This window comes from Delphinapterus leucas, chromosome 14, assembly GCF_059928025.1.
Source record: "Delphinapterus leucas isolate spDelLeu-1000000601 "Yukka" chromosome 14, BTC_Dleu_Yukka2, whole genome shotgun sequence".
NCBI lineage: Eukaryota > Metazoa > Chordata > Mammalia > Artiodactyla > Monodontidae > Delphinapterus > Delphinapterus leucas.
The window spans coordinates 22,238,590-22,263,906 of NC_143142.1; the positions used below are offsets into that span (position 1 = coordinate 22,238,590).

The 25,317-nt window shown below is 51.6% G+C and overlaps 1 protein-coding gene across 4 annotated transcripts in view; it reads left to right on the forward strand.

Annotated features, from left to right (window-relative positions):
* The window catches only part of EMID1 (EMI domain containing 1), a 39,876-nt gene that overhangs the window by 10,574 nt on the left and 3,985 nt on the right, over positions 1-25,317 (forward strand). For 2 of the 4 annotated variants that reach the window (XM_022550699.3, XM_022550702.2), the window contains exons 4-15: positions 5,770-5,853; positions 6,879-6,940; positions 8,380-8,500; positions 8,740-8,790; positions 8,874-8,963; positions 9,579-9,716; positions 10,997-11,086; positions 11,219-11,271; positions 11,788-11,850; positions 11,953-11,997; positions 19,433-19,477; positions 24,737-24,821. In XM_022550699.3, coding sequence (XP_022406407.1) covers positions 5,770-5,853; positions 6,879-6,940; positions 8,380-8,500; positions 8,740-8,790; positions 8,874-8,963; positions 9,579-9,716; positions 10,997-11,086; positions 11,219-11,271; positions 11,788-11,850; positions 11,953-11,997; positions 19,433-19,477; positions 24,737-24,821 — 927 coding nt within the window. The remainder of the gene's footprint in view (positions 1-5,769; positions 5,854-6,878; positions 6,941-8,379; positions 8,501-8,739; positions 8,791-8,873; positions 8,964-9,578; positions 9,717-10,996; positions 11,087-11,218; positions 11,272-11,787; positions 11,851-11,952; positions 11,998-19,432; positions 19,478-24,736; positions 24,822-25,317) is intronic. The other 2 variants (XM_089894655.1, XM_089894656.1) reach the window with 1 other exon arrangement.

Consider the following 25,317-nt stretch of genomic DNA (forward strand, 5'->3'; position numbering starts at 1 on the left):
TGGCGCCACAGCCCATGGAGGGCAGCACGTGGCGTGATGCCCAGTGGGACAGGAAAGGAAGGGCCTCTCCACACCCATGAGGTTGGAGCCAAGTAAAGGGATGCCAAGGCCTGGATATTCTAGAAAACTGCTTTGCTGGGGCCCTGGGAATGGGGACGGGGAAGCATGAGGACATTGCTGACCCACGCCGGGCCCTGCCCTTCCTATGACAGCCAGCTTCAGGCTGGGCTCCCCCAGCTGTTTTCCCTGCTGGTGACTGCCCTCGCAGTCTGTCTGGTGTTGTGACATGACCTGAGGTCAAAGAGCTCCGTCACTAGGGGCAACAGGGCCCAGAGTGAGCTGAAGAGGGAAGGGAAACACCTATCATTCCAGAATCCAGCCTTGGATCAGCTGTGCTCTGCTGTGTGACCTGGGGCAAGTCACTTCACCTCTCTGAACCCCGTCTCTATCTGAAAGTCACCTCAGATGGAGAAGTGCCTGCCTCACACCTTATTATGAGGACCAGAGACATGCCTCCAACATAGCTACTGAATAAATGTCTTCCTTTCCCCTTTGGCCCCCTGTGCTGGGGAGTCTGCCCTGCCTCCCAGCTCTGAGACCCCATTTCTCAGTCAGCTGCTCAGCAAACAGGCCTCTACTCTCTGGACTGGATGTTTGTGAGGCGAGCAGACTTCATGACTTTTAGTTCTGGTTTTCCCATCTGTACAGTGGGAGTGTTCACTCCGTGATAATGAGTGAGGATGGTTTCTCTGATGTTCTTGACAACCGTGAGGAAGGGGCTAGAATGGGCCCCTTTTTACAAATGGAGAAACTGAGGCTCAGAGAGGTGAGGGGGTTGGCCTGGGGTCACTCAGTATATGAGAGCCGGGACTGGGACCAGCCTGACCAAGCGTCCATCTGCCAGTGCCTCCAGGCCTTGGGGCTGGATGGCAGGGAGGAGACTGGCCCAGGCTCTCACCTGGCTGCCTGCTACCACCAGAAACAATGGGCAAGGAATGGCCAAGGCCAGAATGTATCATGTGGGCTGGTCCTGATCCCCTGAGTGGCCTGGGCTGTTGGGCTCTGTTGAGGGTAGGGCTGTAGTGATCACCCTGCCTCTAGGGGCTCCCCACAGACCGATCTCTCACCCAACAACCCCATTGTCCAGATGATGAAAGTGAGGCTCAGAGAGGGTATAGGTCTCACACAAGGTCACACAGCAAGTAAACATCATGGCTGGGATTCTCCCAAGGACTCTGACCTGAGGTCTACGATGTCGCCCTGCCTCAGACCCTCCTGCAGTCATAATGATGTAGACTTTATGACTGCCACTGACATAAATGGGGAGGAAAGCTGCCACTGTCCTCTGTGCTGGGCACCATGATTTGTACTCACCTGCATCGTGCCACCATGTCATGGTACAGAAGGTCCAACTGTGGAAACTGAGGCTGGGAGAGAGGAGTGCCTTGCTCTGGGTTACAGCTGGATTCAAAGCCCTTCAGTCTGACCAGAGCCGAGGTCTTTCCTCTGCAGCAGCGCTGGCCAAGGACTTCGTGGGGCACGTGTTCAGACAGCTGTGACTGACGGAAGCCAGCCTCAGCCCCAGCTCCTCCCAGATAGAAAGATAGAGGAGAGGGGACTCCCTCACCTTCCCTCCCCATGGGCTCCCCCAGAGCCGGGCTGCCTCCACTTACCCCCTCACTGTCCCCATCTGTCCCTCACACCTGTCCCTTCCCCATCCGTGGACCCCCACAGCCCTTGTCTTCTGTGGTGGGGAACAGCAAGGGAAGAAGTTTGCCCAGGGTCACATAGTAAAAAAGCTTAAAAGCAGACGGAGATTCCAGCCCAGCACTTTCTGGGCCCCTCGGCCTCTCCACCGTCCAGGGCTTGGCCCTTTCCAAACATGGCTCTTGTGCTCTAACCAAATGCCAGGTGCAGTGCCAAGCCTGTGCCTTACTCTGCGGATTCAGAATCCTGCAGGTTAAATGCTGTTGGAATTTGCCCATATCTGCCACCCGTCTACTCCACTCCTGTCTGGGAGGCTTAGTGGCCCCCACCTCCGACTCCCACCAGTGTATTCTCCACCCCCAGCTGGGAGGCTCCCCCTCTGCCCTCCCAGCTGCCCCAGCGAGGTGCCCCAGCTTTGCCCTCCCTCCGTTTTGCCCGGGGCCCACTATGGCTTTCTCTCCCACCCCAGAGCCTGGGCAGTGGCTGTCCTCTCTGCCTGTAACCTTCTTGGCGCTCCCACCTGGCTCCGAGGATCCCCACCCTTTCGTCATTAATCCTGTCTCTCTGGTTCCTGGAACGGGTCTGGCGTTAAGCGGGTGCATGGGAAATGAGTGGGAACCTCATTTTACCCGCAGAGGGACCAGGACAGACACAGATCAGGGCTTCCCAGAGGGCTGCTGGAGAGTTCTTGGAGCTCCCAGCCCCAGCCCTGACCCCAAACCCTGGCTCAGGCCAACAGTAGCAAATATTTACATTTGCAAAGTAAATTCCAGGGAGGGGAGCTGGGCTGGGGCAGGGGAGGCTGCGCTCATGTGGTCTGTGGTCACTGGACCCAGCAGACCTGGGGGGAGGGTTATGAAGGAATAAGCCCCTCAGAGAGAAAGTCAGAACTGGAGCCCAGGGACACCGCCAACGTCTCACACCCCTGTTCCCAGCTGAGGGTGGGATTTAAACACCATGCTCTGCTCCCCTCTTCTCCTGCCCTGGTCCTGCTGTGTGGACGGGCAGCCTCTTCTCTCTGGGCCTCAGTGTTCTCATGAGGATCTGTTGAGAAGGAACATGAGACACTGGGCAGAGGGAAGGGCGGCTGCTTAGGGGGGCACAGGACTAGAAACTGCAGATGGCACTGGCCTTGTGGAGGTCAAGATGGAGTGATGAGAGCTTGTTGGTGGGGGGCTTTGGTGGGTTCCCTGGTCTGTGCAGGAAGGCTTTTTGGAGGAGGTGACATGGGGGCAGTGGCTGTGGGGATGAGGAGGCAGTGCGCTCATGTGTGTGTGTGTGTGTGTGTGTGTGTGTGTGTGTGTGTAGGGCTGGCTGGGACCTCCCAGATGGTGGGAAGTGGCCCACAGTCAGGGTCCCAGGGTGGAGCCAGGGTTTGTGGTCCTGGGACTAGCGGGGAGCTCCTTGGGGGGCGAGGTTGGGGCTGGGGAGGGGCCCTTCAGGGTGGACCACCAGGCTGGGGTGAGGGGGGCTCTCAGCCCACTGGGGCCCGCTCCAGGGGCCCTGGCTCAACACCAGTGGGAGGGATGTGACATTTTTATCCTACAGGAGACCTCCCCCAGCCCTAGACTTTTTACGTACTGGAATTTTGTGTGGTGTAGGGCCATTTACAACCTGGTTCATCCCTTAAAGTATTTCTGTCCGTTTCTTAGAATTTAGGGAGAGCTTGGGAGGCCATTTTTTGTGAATTTTGAATCCAGAACCAATATTTTCTGGTCTTTTTGACAGTTTTTGTTATTTAAACTTTCTTTTTTTTTTTTTAATTTTAACTCACAATTTCTTTGAGCCAGTTATGTCTGCACTGCTGGTCAGACCGTGTTTTCATTAGTTTTTCTATTTCTCTCTGGCTCCCAGTGAAATGTCCCAAAGCAAGTGGGTTGAAAAATAATTTCCAACCATGTGTTCACAGATTAAAAACTTGGGGACCCCCTGGCGTGACATTAGAACCCTTATGTTCATTTTCAAGACAGTCATGTCTGCCGTCCACATTATTTTGCCTTTTATTTTGTTTGCTTGCTTTAAATTCATTTTCAGCCAGTGATTCATGCATTCCTCAACAAGAGGTTTAGTGAAGCCCTGAGGCCCTACTGCGCACCGGGCACTTTCCCCAGCCACTCGCAAGACGGATGAGGTCCCTGCCTGGTGGAGTTCACGTTCCAGCCTAGGAGGGCGGAAGATCAGACCGGGGAACTGGCAAGCAGATAACATGTTAGAGGGTGGAAAGTGCCATGGAAAAAATGGAAGACGATAGCAGGGTGGTGCGGAGGATGGGCAGGGCGGACGCTCTGCCCAACTTCATCCCAGAGAAAACCCAAACTTCCATGGGGTTGGAGGGATGGCCTCTTCTTTTGGTTGACTTCCTGGAAGCAGTCATCCAGTGGCCTTTTACATCTTCACCTGGGAGCAAAGGAGATGCGGAGGACTTACCGAGGTCGTTCTTCTAAGGAACCAGCATTCTTGACGGGCGCCGGGCCTCCCTGCCTCTGCCAAGGGGAACCTGGGGGACTTGCAGTGCCAGGTGGCCCAGGAGAGAGGACGGGCCCTGGAGTTAGACTAACCTGGGTTCCAGTCCAGGCTCCAGCCTTCAGCTGGGTGACCAGTCTCTTTACCTCTCTGCCTTGTTTCCCCCCAAAGGGAAATATTCATATTCACTCATCCATTTATCTGAGCATGGGGTCGGGGGGCAGAGGAGTGATAATACCAAGCTACTCTGTGCCCATTTCCCCATCTGTAAAGCAGAGGGGTTACTAGCACCCACTCACAGGGCTTCGTGAGGACAGTGAGTTAAGACTGTTTATGAGAAGTGCTTAGAATGTGCCGGGCCCAGCATAAGTGCTGCACAAGCATTGGCTGTTATTATTATTACCTACCTTGCAGGATCGAGCTGGGCTTAGCACCGGGCGTGGCTCATGGTGGCATTATCACCCCCCCACTGCTGTTGTTCTGCCCACAGAGCCCCTAACCCCTGCCCCAGTCTTGGGCTGCCAACCCCCTTCCTCTATCCCAGGTGAGATTTACCCCCTGTGAGAGGGCAAGTCGCAGGCCCCCACGGAGCGAAGGCCCCGTGGTGGGACCTGGAGAGGGTCTGGCAGCCACCCTGCTGGGGGTTGGCCAGAGGGACCCGTCTGGTTTGAATTCCCAGCGCCTCTCACTCCCTGCACCAACCCACACCCTGGCTCTGAGCTGCCAGGCCCGTGCCTTATTTGGGTCTTGTCTCCCCCCAGGCAACGCTTTGCTGCCTTAAAAGGCAGGCCCGGGCTGGGGGGTGGGGCAGTTGCCACTGCTGGCTTCAGAGCCCCTCCAGCTGCAACCCCGCCCCTGGCTTGGCCAGCCCAACCCTCCAGCTATGGAGAGAACCTGGTCCCCAAAGCCAGACCAGCCAGGATGGCCTGCTTCTCATAGGGGTGGCTGCAGGGGTGGCCTCCTGGAACAGGCCCCCCGTGCCCTCCCAGGCAGCCAGCCTCCCTCTGGTTTTCATTTAAAACCAGAGCTGTATCCACTTCAGTGTCTTCTTACCAAGTGGGGCAGGGAGAGGGTGGATGGTGACGTTGCTGTGTTTATTGAGCACCTACTGCATACCAGGCCCTGTGTGTGCTTATTAAGCCCTTTGCATGCATGTCCATCCTCAGGCCTCACGCCAGCCCGGGAGGTGTAGAGACCTTATGATCCCATTTTACAGATGGGAAAATCAGCAGGTCCAGGGAGGACAAGTCACATAGGTCAGCAATTAGCAGGGCTGGGACCTGACCTTGCATCTGTTGACTCTAAGCTGTTAACCCATGCAGCTTGCTGGGGTTGTTGGAGAAGCCCCCAGCCTCACCCATGGCCCCCACCCATTGCCAGCCCCCCTCCCCAGCCCCGTCAGGTTGATAGCCTTGTCCCAGCTCAGCCCAGTTCATGCTGTGTGACCCAGGCAAACTGCCCCACCTCTCTGGGCCTCTCTCCCTTTGCACTAAGGGGAGTAGGGATCCCTCTGTGGCTGCAGTGGCAGGTCGGCGGGTGGGGAGGGGGACAGAACAAAATGTCACAGCCAGCAGGGCTCTCACCCTCACTGTCCCTCAGTTGTAGGCTCCTCTGGCTTCGTGGAGCCCAGGTGGTCGGGCAACGCCATGTGGCGGATGGCACTTCGGCCCACAGCCCTGTCAGGTGGGTCCTGGGGCAGCTGTTTGGGGTCCCCCTGGGCTAGGGGAGGCTGGAGGGGCTGGTGGTGACTGTCCTAAAAACCAGCTGGGCCCAGCAGTGGAGGGTCAGGGATAGCACCCTGCGCTTGTCCACTGCAGGCTGGAAAGAAAACTGGAAGGTAGAGGAAAGGCCCCCAAGGGGAGTCTGACCTGGGCCCAGGCACCTGAGACCCAGGACCCCCAGAGTCTTGCAGACATGGGTCCAAGCCCCCACTTTCCTTTTTTTATTGAAACGACACTTTTCTGAGTGTCTGTAGGATGCGGGGCACTGTGCCAGGAGCTTTCCATAATCAACTTTGTGTAGACCTCACCCCAGGAAGGCATCATTGTTGCCACTTTAAAGAGGAGGCTGAGGGTCAGAGAGGGGACGTGCCCTGCCGGGGGCCCCGCAACCAGGAAGGGGCAGCGCTGGGCCTCGACCCAGGGTTTTTGCCTGTTACACACTCACGCCACCCTTGCTCTGAGCTCAGCCTTCCCAGGTGTGAACGGGGTGACACTTGTCCTAGCACGCAGGATCGTGGTGAGGACCGGAGAGGCGAGCTTGTATCGTGCTCGGTGGCTGCCCGGCACTGTTATGAATGACGTTGGGGTATCAATGAGGAGGCCAGGGAGCTGGACAGTGGTTCTGGAAGAAGGGTCAGAGCGTGACACCTAAGGCCATCCCAGTCTGGACTGTAATGTGTGGGTCCCCAAAGCTTCAAGCCGAGGCCAGCCCCGCCCACGTGGGATGCAGTCGTTTTGGATGAGGAGTCAGATCCCTGGTCCTGCTCTGAGAGAAACAGTCCCCTTGGAGGCTCTGGAGCCAAAGGACACCCACAGGGCATGGCTCACCTTGGACAGGCTGTGACTCTTTAGCTCCTTCCCTGTGATGGGCTACCTCATGGGTTAGGGTCATCAGGTATCTGTCCCCTCCCTCCATCCTGCCCCCAGGGGCTGAGGGGCTCCAAGGGGAACCTGGGAGCCCTGGCCCAGCCTGCTTCCTCCCTGCAGGTTGTCTCAACTGCAGCAAAGTGTCAGAGCTGACGGAGAGGCTGAAGGTTCTAGAAGCCAAGGTGGGTGAACAGCTTCCGGGCCAGGCAGGCACCACCCTCCCATTCAGCTTTCTCAGCCTCCCTTCCAGCGCCCACCCCGGGAAGCCTGCGCACAGTCAGGCAGCCTGGCCTGCTCTCCTTCCAGGAGATCCATGAGGTTCTCCTATCCCCATCCCACCCAGAGACTCCTAGACACCCCCCCAGAGCTCATGGCTGGGTCCTCTTATTGCCCTGTCACCTTCATCCTTTATCCCACCCACCCATAATACCATCTTCCCAGTTCCAGAAAGAAAAACATCTATTGCGTGTCTCAAATTATCTCAAGATAAAAAGGTTTTAACCATTAAAAAGTAAGGCATTCTAAATTTAGAAACATGAAAAACTCAGCACCATGAAAAACCATTGGCCTCTGTCGCCTGTGCCCCCAGAGAGAGCGATTACCAACATTTAAGCATCTTTTCTTCCAGATTTTCTAAACACACATAGATGCATTTACATTAATCTCCATATCCATTCCCTCCTCTGGGAATTTATCTTAGGAAGATTAGTTGCAAAGATGTTCATCCAAGTGTTAATTAAGAGGGAAATTTGAAAACCAAACAACAGAAGGGGTGGTTGTATAATGAGCAAGTGTGGCTCAGTGGAATACTGGACAGCCATTAACAATGCCTCCATTTTCCAACACGAAAAGATGCCCCTGATCTATCAAGTGGAAAAACCAAGCTTCTAAACAGCATGGGTTAAAACCCCCGTTATGAGGTGTGAGCACCCCAGGAACCCCACCCTGCTCCCCAAGCTCCCTCCCAGGGGAAGCCGGCATGAGGGGCAGCTCAGCTCAGATCTGGGGGCTGGGTCTCAGTTCCGGGTCAGCTTCTCTCTGGGCACGTCTACACGGCCCCCCACTTCCTGGTCTGCGGACGTTCTGGCCTCTCTTAATCCTCAGTAAGTGGCTCAGGGGACACCGCTGACCCTTCAGGCTCTCCCCTCCACTGGGTCCAAAAGTGGTTTTGTACACATCTCGGCACCTCTGTTTCATGCCAGACCCTCCCAAATTTCCCTTCAAATTTAGTAAAAATCCGTGCAGCCTGTGGTGCTTTAACAGACCAAGAGAAGTTTAATATGTATGCATCTAAATGTATATAAATACACTTATTAACATGCAGGTAAGCATAGGAAAAAACCGCACAGCCCAGCAAACACGAGGACAGTCTCAGAACTCAAAGTGGGTGACTGTGATGGTGTGTGATGACTTTTCTACAATGAATGTGATGAATTGTGCATTTTGAAAACCATGGTCACTTCTGATGAAGTTCGGGGCCCCTGTGAGTCCGGGTCTCCACTCCAGGCTGGGTTCCGCCAGCCACGTGGCCTCCTGCCCCCCAACACCAGGGCCCCGAGCTGGCCTGACCCTGGCGAGACCCTGGTACCCACCCCATCCCTATTGTCCTCTTCCTCCATAGGTGGCGGTGCTGACTGTCACTGAGCAGGCAGTGCCCCCGACCCCAGCTGCCCCTGAGGACCCTGCCCCGCTCTGGGGTTCCCCAGCTGCGCAGGGCAGCCCCGGGGATGGAGGCCTCCAAGGTGAGTGCGTCAGTGGCGAACATGCTCCCGTGTGGCAATGAGTTGGATCCAGCCCCCTCCCTGCTGCTGACTCCCAGCTTGACCCCCTTGTGGGCCTCAGTCTTCCTAGTTTTCCCTTGGGCCTGAGGGGATGGTCTCCAGGGGCCCCTGAGCACTGGAGTCCTGGGAGGCCCAGCAGCTGGTGGAGCAGGGGTAGGAACTCTAGACACCACTGACCCCTGCCTACCTCTCCACCCCAGGGCTACCAGGAACCAGAGAAAATGTGAGGGCCCCTCTGCTCCCCCGAGATGGTAGGTGCTAGCGGGGCGGGCAGGGCCGGGGGCAGGCCAAGCGCAAGGCTGGAGCTGTGGAGCTGATGAACTTTCTCCCCCAGATCGAGTTGGTGCCCGGGGGCTTCCTGGGCCCTCTGGCCCCAAGGGAGACCCTGGCAGCCGGGGCCCAATGGGGATGAGAGGCCTGCCAGGTGAGTGCCCACAACACCGGCCCTTCCAGCTCCCCTGGCCAGCCCTGCTCAGGTGAGCCCAGGCTGGGGCCTTCCTTACCAGACCCTGCCCTCCTGGAGCTCCCAGACCATGAAGGCTAGTGGGGGTGGGCCTAGTAGGCAGGGGAGAAATAGCAGTGCCCACCCCATGTGACCAGGGTTCTTATGGGGGATGTTGCAGCTAAGGGAGCCCTAAGGAAGGAAGTCCAGACCCAGCCTGGATGGAGTGGGGGACGGGGAGGGCTTCCCAGTGGGAGCTACACCTTAGGTTAGGCCTCAGAATGACCAGAAGTGCACACCAGGCAGCGCTAAGGGAGGACTGATAGAGGGAGCAGCTCGTGCAAAAGCCTAGAAGAGAGAGGAGAGAACATTCTGGAAATCAGCGTCTGCTAGGCACCTGTTGTGTACCAAGTGTCCACTGTCCTGAAGCCCCAGGGGAGGGCTGTGTTCATCCCCCTCATAGACAGCCAGGGAGGGAGTCTGGCCTGTGGCCTCTGGAGCCATCTCGTACCTGCTGCCCTTGGCTGCCTCATCCCTGGGCCACCCTGGGCCTCCCTGCCTCTTGCACACCCACCAAACCCCCTGGTTCCATTGCAGGTCCGCAGGGCCCCCCAGGGAGCCCTGGCCAGGCTGGAGCTGTGGGCACCCCTGGAGAGAGGGGACCTCCAGGCCCGCCAGGGCCTCCTGGCCCCCCAGCCCCACTTGGACCACCCTACGCCCGGATCTCCCAGCATGGTGAGTCCCTTGGGGTCACAGCAGGTCCAGGTGGTGGTGGGGTGAGGCTGGCATGACCATCTGCCAGGCACCTTCTGTATACCAGGCTTGGCCTTGGGCCATAAGTCACCTGATCCTCCAGTGGGCGCTGTTGTCACTGATGAGGAAAACTGAGGGCCAGAGAGGGGAGATCACACAGCCAGGGCACAGGGGGGCCGGCTTCAGATCCACGAACCCTCCAGAGCCTGTGCTGGGAACCACCAGCATCAGGCCCTCCCACCAAGCCTTGGAGCTGTCCGGGATCCAGCCCTCAGAGCACTGGGAAGCTCAAGGCCTAGCAGCAGGACGTGAGCCCTGAACTCCCAAGGCCACAGCCCTGCCTCTGTGCTCAGAGAGGCCCTGCCCCCTCCGCCCAGCTGGGCCCTGACGCGCATCCTTCACCTTCTCCAAAGCCTGACTTGCATGCGCGCTGCCAGGGGTCAGCGCTTGGAGTGCCAGGTTCAACCCCATCTGCATCATACCTTTGGTGCGTGACCAGGCACCATTCATTCATTCTCCCTCTCCAAGGGACTTCCCTGGCGGTTCAGTGGTTAAGACTCTGCCCTTCCAATGCAGGGGGCATGGGTTCGATCCCTGCTCAGGGAACCAAGATCCCACGTGTGGCGGGGTGTTGCCAAAAAACAACAACAACAACAAAACATTCTCCATCTCAGAGCCTCAGTTTCCTTATCTGTATGACACCCATGCACAGAAGCTTGGCACAAAGTAAGTGTCAAAAATGGTAACTTTTATTATTATTCCCATTAGGCACGTGACAGTACAGGCTCAGCAGGGTAGACACTTGCTGGATGACACTGGCTAGACTCTGGCAGTGTCTCCCTGCTTCCTGGTCCTGCATGGCCAACAGTCTCCTGACTCCCCACCCTTGGAGTGGGTGCCTCGTGGCCCCAGCCATGCTGTAGGCTGTCCCACAGGGCAGTCAAAGCTGGCTTGGCAGAAGTGACAGGTTAAAACTGACTGCCCGGGCTCCCCTGGTGGTGGAGTGGTTGAGAGTCCGCCTGCCGATGCAGGGGACACAGGTTCGTGCCCCAGTCCGGGAAGATCCCACATGCTGCGGAGCGGCTAGGCCCATGAGACAATGGCCGCTGAGCCTGTGCGTCTGGAGCCTGTGCTCCACGGGAGAGGCCGCAGCAGTGAGAGACCCGCGTACTGGAAACAAACAAACAAACAAAACAAAAAAACTGACTGCCCCACTCTGCCCCGCCCAGCCCAGCCCTGCTCACTCATCTTTCCTCCCCCAGGGGACCCATTTCTGTCCAACACCTTCACTGAGACCAGCAGCTACTGGCCCCAGGGACCGACTGGGCCCCCAGGCCCCCCAGGACCCATGGGTAAGTTGAGTCCAGGTCTAGGGTAAGGGGCAGGGTTGAGGGATGGCAGAGAGACTAGGGCTGGCTATCAGGAGGGAGCTGATGATGGACTTCCTGGCATTGTACTGTTGAGGGCATCATGTCTTATTCCAGGTCCTCCTGGACCTCCTGGTCCCATGGGCATCCCTGGGAATCCTGGACATATAGTGAGTATTTCTCCAAGTACTCCCACTCTTCTGTCCGTCCATCCACCCACCCACCCCCGCACCCAACCCATCCATCCACTCACCTATCCACCCACCCACCCACTCAACCACCCATCCATCCATCATCCATTCATCCATCCTTTCATTCATTCATTCAAGCATTTATGAAGCACTTAATGTGCAAGATACTTTCCATAAATCTTCTTATTCAGTCCATGTAACAAGAAGCAAGTATTGTTATCACCTAAGGCCAAGAAAGGTGGAGATTCTTGCCCTAGGGCTGTGGCCAGCACATGGCAGCTTCCAGATCAATGCAGGGACTGTCTGACTCCAGGGCCATCGCTCTGAACACTGAGCTGTATGCACTTCCTGTTGTGTGCTAGGCATTGGATGTGTGGAGAAGGGCCCAGAAGCCCAGGGCAAGCTGGGGTGCCCTTCCCTACCCCTCTGCCCCCTAAGTCCCTGCCCCCTCTACCCTGCCCCAGCACAAGGCTGAGGCCCTGTCTTGTTGCTCAGGGACCCCCAGGCCCCACTGGACCCAAAGGAATCTCCGGCCACCCAGGAGAGAAGGGCGAGAGAGTGAGTATTGAGGTGGCCCTGGGTGGAGGATTCTGGGGAGTCCTGGGCACCCTGGGTCAGACCCTCTGACAGCGCACTCCATTCTTCTCCTCCCTCCTACAGGGACTGCGTGGGGAGCCTGGCCCCCAGGGCTCCATGGGGCAGCAGGTAAGTGATGCTGCCCACCCTGCAGCACCCCCTCCAGGATCCCACAGGCCCAGACCCCTGCTATGGCTCCATCTCCTATGGCCAGAGCCCCTGTCCCTCCCTGTCTGGTCCAGAGCAAGCTCCGTCTCCTTTCTCACCCCCTGTCTCAGGGTTCCATCAGCCTCTTAGGATCAGTCTGCCTCCATCTCCCTCGCTCTTGCTCTGTGTCTCTGTACCTGTTTGTCTTTCTCTATCTTCCCTCTGTGTCTCCATCTCTCTGACTCTTTGTATTTCTCTCTTTCTCCATCTCTCCAACTATGACTGTAGATTTGTCTATTTCTCGCTCTAGTTTGGTCAGTTTTTGCTCCATGTATTTTGAAGCTTTGTTATTAGGTGCATACACATTCAAGATTTTAATGACTTCTTGGTCCTTTTATCTGTATGAAATGAATATCTTTCTCTCTGGTAATACTTCTTGTCTTGAATTCTATTTTGTTTGATATTAAAATAGCCACACCAGCTTTCTTATGCTTGGTGTTTGCATGATATATCTTTTCCAATCCTTTTACTTTCAACTTGTTTGTCTTTCTATTAAAAGTGCGTCTTGGGCTTCCCTGGTGGTGCAGTGGTTAAGAATCCACCTGCCAATGCAGGAGACATGGGTTCGAGCCCTGGTCAGGGAACTGGGATCCTGCATTCTGCGTGGTGCAGCCAAAAAAAGAAAAAAGACATACTTGAGTCTTGCTTTTTTTTTTTTAAACAGCCTAACTATTGAGTTCATTTACTTTTTTTTGTTTGTTTTGGCCACACTGCCCAGCTTGCAGGATCTTAACTCCCCAACAAGGGATTGAACCTGCGACCTCGGCAGTGAAAGCATGGAGTCCTAACCACTGGACCACCAGGGAATTCCCCATTTACATTTATTTATTTATTTGGTTGCACTGGGTCTTAGTTGCAGCAGGCAGGCTCCTTAGTTGCAGCTCGCAGGCTCCTTAGTTGCAGTTTGTGGTCTCCTTAGTTGTAGCATGTGAACTCTTAGTTGCAGCATGCATGTGGGATCTAGTTCCCTGAGCAAGGATCGAACCCGGGCCCCCTGCATTGGGAGCATGGAGTCTTTTTTTTGTTTTTTGCGGTACGCGGGCCTCTCACTGCTGTGGCCTCTCCCGTTGCGGAGCACAGGCTCCGGACACACAGGCTCAGCGGCCATGGCTCACGGGCCCAGCCGCTCCGCGGCATGTGGGATCTTCCCGGACCAGGGCACGAACCTGTGTCCCCTGCATCAGCAGGCGGACTCTCAACCACTGTGCCACCAGGGAAGCCCAAGGGAGCATGGAATCTTAACCACTGTGCCACCAGGGAAGTCCCTCCATTTACATTTAGTGCTGTATATTATTATTGATATGGTTCTGTTTAAGTCAACTATCTGGCTATTTGTGTTCTGTTTACCCCAATCTCTCCTTTATTTCTTGTTCTCCCCTTCTTTTCCTGCCTTCTTTTTTTTATTTTAGATTTTTAAAAAAATTTTATTGGAGTATAGTTGATTTACAATGTTGTGTTTCAGGTGTGCAGCAAAGTGAATCAGTTATACATATACAAATACCTGCTCTTTTTAAGATTCTTTTCCCATATAGGTCATTACAGAGTATTGAGTAGAGTTCCCTGTGCTATACAGTAGGTTCTTATTAGTTATCTATTTTATATACTGTAGTGTGTATATGTCAATCCCAATCTCCCAATTTATCCCTCCTCCCCCCTTTCCTCCCTGTTAACCATAAGTTTGTTTTCTACATCTGTGACTCTATTTCTGCTTTGTAAATAAGTTCATTTGTACCTTTTTTTTTAGATCCCCTGCCTTCTTTTGGATTGAGAATTGTTCTGTGTTGTCTCTACTAATGACTTGTTCACTATACCTCTTTGTGTTACTTTTTTCATGGTTGCTCTAAGGATAACAATATGCATCCTTTTACTTGAATTAGTATTATACCTCTTCATGTATACATAAGAACGTTACAACTGTATAATCCACTCCCTTCTGTCCTTGTGCTATTGCCATCATATATTTTACTTCTGTATTTGTTATAAATCCTCAATACATTGTTGTTATTGCTTTAAACAGTTGACTTTTAAAGAAGTTTAAAAAACAAAGAAAAATAGTCTTTTACATCTCATGATGTATTTATCATTTCTATACTCTTTTTACCTTCCTGTAGATCCAGATTTTCATATAGTATCATCTCTCTTGAGCCTAAAGAACATCCTTTAGCCTTTTTTGTAGTGTGGGTCTGCTGGCAACAAATCCTCACTGCTTTTGTTATCTAAAACTGTATTTAACCTTAATTTTTGAAAGATATTTTCACTGGATATAAAATGATAGGTTGGCAGTTTTATCCCCCTTCATTACTTTAAAGATGTTGTTCTGTGGTCCTCTGGCTTACGTAGACAATTACAATTTCTCATGAGAAACTGACTGTCATTCTTATTGTTTTTCCCCTGTACATAATATGTCTTTTTTTCCTTTGGCATTTAAGACTTTCTCTTTACCCTTGGTTTTCATCAGATTGATCATGATGTGGATGGCTGTGATTTTCTTTGTGTTTATCCTGCTTTGGGTTGGCTGAGATTCCCGGATCTGTAAGGTTGCTGGGTTGTGTTTTTCGTTGATTGTTTTGTTTAATGAATAAAATTCTTTTTTACAGCATTTTTTGAGTTTACAGCAAAATTGAGTAGAAAGTACAGAGAATTCTCACATACTCCCTGTCCCCACACGTGGATAGCCTACCCCACCATCGACATCTCACATCACAGTGGTGCATTTGATACAATTGATGAATCCACATTGTCATGTCATTATCCCCCAAAGTCCATAGTTTACATTAGGATTCATTCTTGGTGTTGTACGTTCTATGGGTATTAATAGATGTATAATGACATGTATACGCCATTGTAGTATCATGTAGAATATTTCACTGCCCTAAAAATCCTCTGTGCTCTGCTTATTCATCCCTCTCTCTCTTCTAACCCCTGATCTTTTAACTGTCTCCACATTTTTGCTTTTTCCAGAATGTCATATAGCTGGAATAATACAGTATGTAGCCTTTTCAGATTGGCTTTTTTCACTTAGTAATACACATTTAAGGTTCTAGCGTGTCTCTTCATGGCTTGATAGCCCTTTTTTTTTTTTGAATAATATTCCATTGTATGTACCACAGTTCATTTATCCATTCACCTACTGAAGGACATCTTGGTTGCTTCCAAGTTTTGGCAATAGTGAATAAAGCTGCTATAGACATCCAAGTGTAGGTCTTTGTGTGGACATAACTTTTCAATTAATTTGGTTAAATGCCAATGAGTGCAATTGCTGGATCATATGGTAAGAGTATGTTTAGTTTTATAAACTTTTTTGTAAGTTTTTGTAAGAAACTGTGGTCACCATACTATATCTTAGATCCTTAGATTAGAACTTAGTCATCTGGGAGTTCACTGGCAGTCTAGTGGTTAGGACTTGGCACTTTCACTGCCATGGGTTCAGTCCCTGGTCGGGGAACTAAGATCCCTCAAGCTGCACGATGCAGCCAAAAGAAAAAAAAAGAACTTAGTCATCTTATAACTGAAAGTTTGTACCCTTTTACCAACCTTTCTCCATTCCTTCCCTCCCCACAACCCAGTCCCTGGCAACCACCGTTCTACTGTTTCTCTGAGTTCAACTTTTCTTTTCTTTCTTTTTTTTTTTCCGCATTCCACATATAAGTGATACCACACGGTAGTTGTCTTTCTCTGTCTGGCTTATTTCACTTAGCATAATGCCCTCCAGATTCATCCATGTGGTCACAAATGGCAGGATTTCCTTCTTTTTTAAGGCTGAATAATATTCCTGTGTGTGTGTGCATAACCCACATAGTATTTATGTGTTCATCAATCAATGGACACAGGTTCTTTCCATATCTTGGCTATCATGAATAATGCTGCAATGAACATACCTCTTCAAGACAGTGATTTCCTTTCCTGTGGATAGATAACCAGAAGTGGGATTGCTGGATCATACAGTAGTTCTATGTTTAATTTCTTGAGGAATCTCCATACTGTTTTCCATAATGGCTGTACCAGTTTACATTTCCACCAGCAGTATACAAGTGTTCCCCTTTTTCCACATTCTCACCACCATTTGTTATCTCTCATCTTTTTGATAACAGACATCCTAACAGGTATGAAGTGATAGCTCAAGTTGTGGTTTTGATTTGCATATTCCTGATGACTAGTGATGTTGAGCATCTTTTCACATACCTATTGGCCATTTGTATATCTTCTTTGCAAAAATGTCTATTCAGGTCCTTAGCCCATTTTTTAATTGGCTTATTTGGGGGTTTTGCTATTGAGTTGTTTAAGTTCCTTATATATTTTGGATATTAACTCCTTATTGGACATGTGGCTTGCAAATATCTTTTACGATTTCATAGGTCGCCTTTTCATTTTGTTGATGGTTTCCTTTCCTGTGCAAAAGCTTTTTAAATTGGGTTGTTTGTTTTCTTCTTGTTGAAGTTTAAGAGTTCTTTGTATATTTTGCATATACAGAGATACACCTTTGTACACCTTTATCAGATGTATCTTTTGCAAATATTTTCTCCGAGTCTATAACTTGTCTTCTAATTCTCTTGACATTCACTTTTGCAGAGCAGAAGTTTGTAATTTTAATGAAGTCCAGCTTATCAATGATTTCTTTCATGGATTGTGCTTCTGGCGTTGTACCTAAAAAGTCATCATTAAACCCAAGGTCATCAAGGTTTTCTCCTATGTTATCTTCTACAAATTTTATAGTTTTGCATTTTACATTTAGGTCTGTGATATATTTTGAGTTAATTTTTGTGAAGAGTATGAAGTCTGTGTCTAGATTCATGTTTTTGCATTTAGATGTCCAGTTGTTCCAGCATCATTTGTGGAAAAGACTACCTTTGCTCCATTGTATTGCCTTTGCTCCTTTGTCAAAGATCAGTCAACTATATTTATGTGGGTCTATTTCTGGGCTCTCTGTTCTGTTCCATTAATCTGTTTGACTGTTCTTTAGCCAATACCACACTGTCTTGACTAGTGTAGATTTATACTAAGCTCCCTCTAAGCACTGCTTTCACTATCTCCTACAAATTTTGCTAAGTTGCATTTTTATTTTCATGTAGTTCAAAGTATTTTAAAATTTCTCTTGAGATTTGTTCTTTGGTCCACCTGTTATTTAGAAGTCTTTTGTTTAATCTCCAAGTATTGGGGGAGTTTCCAGTTATCTTTTTTTGTGAGGGGAGCTGTGCCTCGCAGCTTGTGGGATCTTAATTCCCCTACCTGGGATCGAACCCATGCCCCCTGCAATGGAAGCTTGGAGTCCTAACCACTGGACCGCCAGGGAATTCCCTCCAGTTATCTTTTTGTTAGGGATTTCTAATTTAATTCCATTGTAGTCTAAGAGCATACATTGTATGATTTCTATTCTTTTTAATTTGTTGAGTTATATTTTATGGGCCAGAATGTGGTCTATCTTGGTGAATGTTCCATGTGAGCTTCAGAAGAATGTGTAATCTGCTGTTGTTGGATAAAGTGGTCTATAGATGTCAATTTTATCTGGTTGATTAATGGCATTGGCGGATTCATATATTTGTTTTGCAGTTCTATCGGATTTGGCCTCACATATTTTGATGCTCTGTTGTAAAGTGCATATACATTAAGGATTGTTATGCCTTCATGGAATGCTGACCCCTCTATATCCGTGATAACTTTCCTTGCTCTGAAGTGTGCTCTGTCTGAAATTAATATAGCTACTCCCACTTTTGTTAAAAAATTTATTTATTTTATTTTTGGTTGCATTTGGGTCTTTGTTGCTCCATGCAGGCTTTTCTCTAGATGCAGCGAGCGGGAGCTACTATTTGTTGCAGTGCGCAGGCTTCTCATTGCCGTGGCTTCTCTTGTTGCGGAGGACGGGCTCTAGGTGCGTGGGCTTCAGTAGTTGTGGCACGCAGGCTCAGTAGTTGTGGCTCGTAGGCTCTAGAGTGCGGGCTCAGTAGTTGTGGTGCACGGGCTTAGTTGCTCCGCGGCATGTGGGATCTCCCCGGACCAGGGCTCGAACCCATGTCCCCTGCATTGGCAGGCGGATTCTTAACCACTGCGCCACCAGGGAAGTCTGAGGCTCTGTTAATTTTTTAAATAATCTTTCTTCTCTCTGGGCTTCACTTAGAATTATTGCATTGACCTGTCAAGTTAGTTGATTCTTTCTTCTGTTATGGCACATCTTCAATTAATCCCAGCTAATTAATTTTTTATTTCAAGTATTATCATTTTTATTTCCAGGATTTCCATTTGATTCTCTTTTCATAATTTTCACATCCCTCCTGAAATTCCCCATCTCATCACCCATTGTATCAATTCCACTAGATTCAATTTTTTATTTTTGGCTCCGTTGGGTCTTAGTTGTGGCAGGCGGGATCTTCACTGAGGCACGTGGGATCTTTTGTTGTGGCACGTGGGCTTTTCACTGCAGTGCGCGCAATTCTCTCTAGTTCTGGTGTGCAGGTTTTCTCTTCTCTATTTGTGGCATGCGGGTTTTCTCTTCTCTAGTTGTGGCATGCTGCCTCTGGGGTGCATGGGTTCTGTAGTTTGTGGCATGCAGGCTCTCTAGTTGAGGCGCACGAGCTCAGTAGTTGTGGCGTGCAGGCTTAGTTGCCCCACATCCCCTGCATTGAAAGGTGGCTTCTTTACCACTGGACCACCAGGGAAGTCCCTCCACTATATCCTTTAACATAGTTGTCACAGATATTTTAATCTCCTTGTCTGGTAATCCCAGTACCTGGGTTGGCTATGGATCTGTTTCTACTAACTGATTTTTCTCTTGCATATGGGTCACATTTTTCCATTTCTTCACATGTCTAATAATTTTGTATTGCATCTTGGACAATATAGACAATATAGTGAAGACAGTCTTCCTCTGAAGAGTGTTGAGTTTTGCTCTATGGTGTGGCTCCAACTCAGCTCTGTGACTTTAGCATGGGCATTTCATGGACCATCCAAGGATTAGAGTGGAGTATTTATACAGATTTTGCTCCCCTACTGTGGCTCTCTGCTTTCCAGCATTTCCCCTCAGTTTCCTCCTTCTTTGTCAGCCTTGACCCCGACCTCTGATTCCTCAGGCCAATAAGACTAAAGCTTGCTGCTTGAGCTGTTTGCCAGGCAGAGGGGGTTGGGATGAGCCCTCAGAGGAAAAGCCGTAACTATACTGATGCTACCCAGTGCAGTTCCCTTCTTTCTAAGGTCAGATATCCTTCAGTTACTGGCTGCTCTTTATCACTTTCCATTGCCTTCAAACAGTTGTTTTTTGCATTTTTATCTCGCCCAAACGAGCTACTCTCTGTCTCACCCTTGCTCAGCCTCTCTTCCTCTATCTGTCCTCGCCTCTCTCACTGTTCCTACCTCTCTCTCCTTGCAGGGAGAACCTGGCCCCAAAGGAGACCCTGGTGAGAAGAGCCACTGGGTAAGCCACTAGCCCAGCACTGCCCTCCCGCTGCCTCCCCGCCCTGGACACTCAGGAGATTATTTGGGGGTGGGGGCACCCCATCCAGATCCCCTTTGCAACCTGGTCTCCAAGTGGGGAGGCTTGCCAGTTCTCAGCCCCAGCGTCCTCCCCTACCCTGTCCCTCCCCAGTGGGCAGGGCCAGCCTTATCAGCAGACCCTACATTCTTTGTCTCTGTCTTTATCCCTATCTCTGCCTTCCTTCTGTGGCCTTTCCAGGCCAGGGTGACCCTGCCAGTTCTCCTGGGCAGTTTGGGCTGACCCAGTCCAGACTGCATCCCCTGCCTCCATAGCCCCCTCCCAGCAAGGGCTTTGGCTTCTGCTCCCCTGTCTGCAAAAGAAAGGGAAGCATGAAAACAATATCCACACAGAAGAACGGGACAGGAGGCCTTAGGAGAGCCATGGAGCAGAGGAAGGGAGGTGTAGAAACGCTGAGGTACACAGGAGCACTTCGGTAAAAGGGACAGGGCACTAGACACCACCATACACATAGGAATCCGTGAATCACAGGAAAGGAGACTTGGAAACCACCATGGACACGTTGTACATGGTAAATGAGGTCAGGGGACCTAGATCCATTGTACCCAAAAGACCTATAATTAACATGAGGTCCCAGACACCATCACATACACAGGAGACCCATGAGGAGTGGGAGGAGAGGCCTAGAAACTGCCATACGCACCAGAAAACCATGGAAAATGAGATGGGGGATCTGGAAACCACTGTACACAAAGGAAGCCCATGAAGACTGGGAAGGGAGGTCTAGAAACTGTCACATACACAGCAGACATAGAATAAATGGGAAAGGGGACCTAGAAACCACATGTGGGATCCTAGAACCTTCACATCACGAGAGAGACTTGCAGTGAATGAATTTCAGGGCCTAGAAATCACCCACCCAGGAGACATGGGGGGAGGACTAAAAGCCCCACGGTGCAGGGACCTGGAAATCATCACTGATATAGGACACATTTGGAAAACTGGATGGGATGGGGGCAGACAGGAGAGGCAACTGGGGAGTTCTTTTGGAGGCTGGTATTGTGCCTCCCTCCCTCGTCCACCCCTCTCCCTGGTGCAGTCTGGCTGGGACGCCCTACTTCCTGGCAGGCATTAGTTAATGAAGACATGGGAAGCACCCAGCGCCTGCCCTGCCCTCTCTGCTCCTGATTGTGGGGTCAGTGATGGATACAGCCGTGGGAGCCCCCCACCCTGCACAAGCCCTCCCCCATGTCTTTCCATGACTTCTGGGGTCCTGCTACCTCTCAGGCAAGCCTCTCCCAGCCCCTCACTGCCACCCCACTCCCTTACCCACCCTCTACCCACTAGTGGCTCCAGAGCCTCTTAAGCATACTGCCTGCTTAGGCATGAGCTGGGCTGGGGATCAGCTAGACCCATGTGATCCCAGCCCTCTGCCGCCTCTAGGCCCCTTCACTGGCCTCTCCCAGAGACCTTTCGTTTGGAAACACATTTTTCACCCCGCCCAGAGGAGGTGGGAGAGGTGGGATGAAGGCTGAATTAGGCTGGGCAGCCCCATCCCTATATGGGGGTCCCAACAGGAGAACAGATGCCTGAACTCTCCCAGAACAGACTTCAAACTCAGGACCACCTGTGGGAGGGGCCCCCACAAGAGGTAGCAGGGCCCCTGCCCATCCACCTGCTTTCCCCTCACCCACCTGCACTTCTGCCCCTGCTTGCCGCCTGCCTGGGAGGGGACCCGCTGGGCTGGGGGCTGCATGAGGCTTTGGGGGCTGGGGGAACAGCTCTGTTGGGGGCAGGTGGGGATGAGGTCTGTGTGGGGAAGAGGCCTGAGGGCTCCTATACACACTCCACCTACCAACCCCCACTTAGTGAAGCTTTTGGAGCCACTGACCTGGCTGTGGCTCAGCATTGACACCCAGTGGTCATGAGGATGCACTGCAGGCACTGCCTGGGAGTGACGGGGCTCAGCTGGCCCATCTAGACCAAAGCTCATACCCCTTATTCAGACAGGAAAAACTGAGGCCCAACTCCACAGAGTGAATTGTTGGCAGAGCTTGAACTGAAGCCCAGGCTTTTCAGCTCCCAGGACTGGGGGAGCCAGCTAACTTTCCCCAAGCGCCTCCTTGGTGGGTGCCAGGCCCCAGGCTGGGCACTGTGGACATAGATGTGATTTGGACACAGTCCCCATCCTCAGGGTGGTCACAGTGGGGTGGGGGGAAACAGACCATAACCAGCAGTGACAGGACAGGGGGAGCTCAGCTATGATTGTGGAGGGTAGATTTAGCATCTTCTTGGATAAGGAGACCCAGGCCGAAGCCTGGCAAAGGGTGTTCACGCAGAGGAGAAGAAACATCACATGCAAAGGCCCTGGGGCAAGAGTGGGCCCAGGGTGTTTGAGGAGCTGCAAATACTTTGAGTGACAGAGTGTGACAGGTAAGGAGTGAGACAGAAGTCATAGAGGCTTTTAGGACTTAAGAGGCCATGCTGAGGAATTAGAACTTTGTTCTATGGGCAGTGGGGAGTCATTGAAATATTTATAAGTAGGGAAGTGACATGGTCAGATTTTTGTTTGCAAAAGATCCCTCTGATTGCCATGTGGAGAAAGGATGGGAGAAGGGAGCAGAAAGAGAGACTAGACAGGAGGCTGTCCTGGTCACCCTGGCAAGAGGCTGTGGGGGCCGGAACTGGAAGGGGGACAGTGAAGAGGGACAGATGTCAATGGAGCTGAGAGACACGTGGGTGCTTGTCTGGCTATGGAGGGGGGAGCGAGAAGTTAAGGGAGATGTTTACAATAGTAAAAGAGAGAAGAGAGCCAGGAGAAGCTGGCCTGCTGAGTTTTCTCCATGGAGAACGGGGAATGTCTACATGACAGCCGAGTGGGGGTGTCCAACAGGCCCTGGACACTCAGGCCAGGATTGGAGAGCACTGGGACGTCATTGGTGCAAGCAGCAGGCCACCCACCCAGAATATTTTTTTGGCATTTTCCCCCATATTTTTACTTTGAAAACTTTCAAATATATAGAAAATTTGCTACAATGACTATCCTTGTACCCTTCTTCTAGACTGACCAATTATTAGTATTTTGCTGCCTTTGTTCTTTTGCTCTTTATATATCTATAGATCTTTTTTTTCTAATCCATTTGAAAGTAAGTTGCAGACCTCATCCACATCTCCCCTAACACATCAGCATGTGTCTTGAAAGAATATGGACATTCTCCCAAAGAGCCACAGTAACACTGTCACACCTGAGAAAGCTGACATTAATTCAGTGAAATGATGCCACTTAATATACAGCTTATATATAAATTTTACCCATTGTCCCCAATGCCTTTTGTAGCTAGTTTAAAAAAAAAAACAAGATCAATCAAGATTCATGTGTTGCATTTTGTTGTCACGTCTCTAGGTTCTTTTTTTTTTTTTTTTTTGCGGTACGCGGGCCTCTCACTGTTGTGGCCTCTCCCGTTGCGGAGCACAGGCTCCGGACGCGCAGGCTCAGCAGCCATGGCTCACGGGCCCAGCCTCTCCACGGCATGTGGGATCTTCCCGGACCGGGGTACAAACCCGTGTCCCCTGCATTGGCAGGCGGACTCTCAATCACTGCGCCACCAGGGAAGCCCTCTAGGTTCTTTTCATGTAAAATAGGCCCCCTGCCCTTTTCTTCTTTCTCTTGATTTTGTCATTTTGTGACTGTCCCACTGTCTAGATTTGTCTGACTGTTCCCTCGTGATGAGATGCAGGTTAAATACCCTTGGCAGGTGCACTAACTGGGGATGTGGTGCCCTCTTACTGCATCTCATCAGGAGGCTTATGACATTAGCTTGTCCCATTGTCGATGCTGGCAGTGGCTTAATGTAATTTTTGAAGGTCATCCATGTTTAGATGGGTGTAATACTTGAAGAGAGATTACTTTAGTGTGACCCGGTGACCCCCAGGCCCAATGGCCAGTCAGTGGCCCCATCCATGTGATGTGGACAGGACAGCCAGATCATAAGGGACAGTCTCAGCATGGCCACAGTGGGCTCGCTCAGAACAGACATGTTGGGAGGACTCTTGATTGTTAGATGTTTTTGTGGGAACAGCTTCCTTGAAGGTAGTAATTGTACCAGGATGCATATTATACCTCATCCCTTCATTTAATCTGTACTAAGTGAAGCACTCTGAGAGACTCCCAGATGTGTCAGGGCGGGAATAGTTCTATTGCTATCCTGGTGCTCTGTCAGAATTAAGATATCTACATTCCAGAAATAGCTTTAGTCTGGACTCGGAAAGAGGAAGGAGTGAGGGAGTGTGGAGTTTTGGCAAGACCGTGGACCCTATGCTGGGGGAGGAAAGGACAGACAGACAGACACTGGGAAGAAGTGAAGGTGAGGGCCAGCTGGCGGTCCCTGGCCAGCACCGGCACCACTTGAGACAGGAGACCGCAGAGCGGGGAGGGGTCTGAGGGCCACTGCCGCATCCCCGGGCCTGGGTGCTGGAGACTCAGCTGAGAAGAGAGGGAGGGGCTGAGGGCTGGGCTCCGGGATGTGCAGCATATGGACCTGGAGTAGTCAGAGCCCAGGGAGGGATGGGCTCAAAAGGGCTGGGGCAGGGGCACCTGGGCCTGAACTTCAGCTTTGCCGGCATTTTAAGCCTGGCTTCCCAACAGCGATGCCACACAAACATTTTCTGATTTTACTCTTACATGTTCATTTGGACATGAGTGGGAAGGATATCGGTAAGTAGCCTGATCCCACCAGTGGAGTTAATTAGGGTGAGACAAATACAGTATTTAAGGCAAAATTGAGTCAGTTTAAAGAGTGTTAAGTAAAGAAGAGTACAAGTGGCCCAGGGATGTGGCAGGAATCATGCAGAAGATGTGAGACCAACTGGTTTCAGGCAACAGAGATGGAGGAGGGGCTGGGGCTCTGCGGCAACGTCTGGGCAGGCTCTGTGGCAGGCTCTGGGACAGCAGTGCCGCCCCTGCAGACTGGCCTCCGCCCGCCCTCAGTGCAGCAGGATTTGCAGGGGTGTGAGGGAAGAGCAGCCAGCTGGGTGGGATCCTACTGAGGAGGTTGCTTCTGCCTGCCTTGTCCCCCTCCCATCCTCTCCTGGTCTTGTCCCTGCTGTCCGTGGGCCCTGGGCTGTGGCAGGTGGTGTGGAGCTGCAGGTGCATGTCCAGGGTGGGGCATGGGCCTCCAACAAGCTTTGCAGGGCCCCCTCCCCTGCCCCCTTCACGGCTGCATCTGTCTCTTTCCTCCACAGGGGGAGGGGTTGCACCAACTACGCGAGGCTTTGAAGATTTTAGCTGAGAGGGTTTTAATCTTGGAAACAATGATTGGGCTCTATGGTGAGTAGAGACAGACAGACGGACAGACAGCCCAGCCCCCACCTGCCAGGCTTCCCCAGGCCCTCCAGGGTGGAGCTGCCTGGGTCCAGTCAAGAGGCTGGATAAGGTACCTGCCCTTCTCCAGGTGGGGACCTGAAAGGTCAAGACCACCCATCTCTCAACGACTGGTCCCTTGTCCACGGGTGAAGGGGGGGGCCCTAGAAACCCAGGCCCCCACCCCTGTGGTAAGACCTGGGGCTCCAGACATTGTGGGTAATGTGGTTTCCAGGCCTGCAGGGGAACCAGAGGTGACAGATTTCGAGTCTGAAAGGAATTATGGGCAATGGAGCCAAACTCCAGAACTGCAGGGGATTGTGGGTAACAGAGCCAGACTGTAACAGTGCAGGGGGTTGTGGGTAATAACGTCAGAGCCCAGGCCCCCAGGAGGATTATGGGTAATGAATCCAGACCCCAGTCAGGCCTCAGCTCAAGAGAAATTGTGGGGAACAGAGCCAGT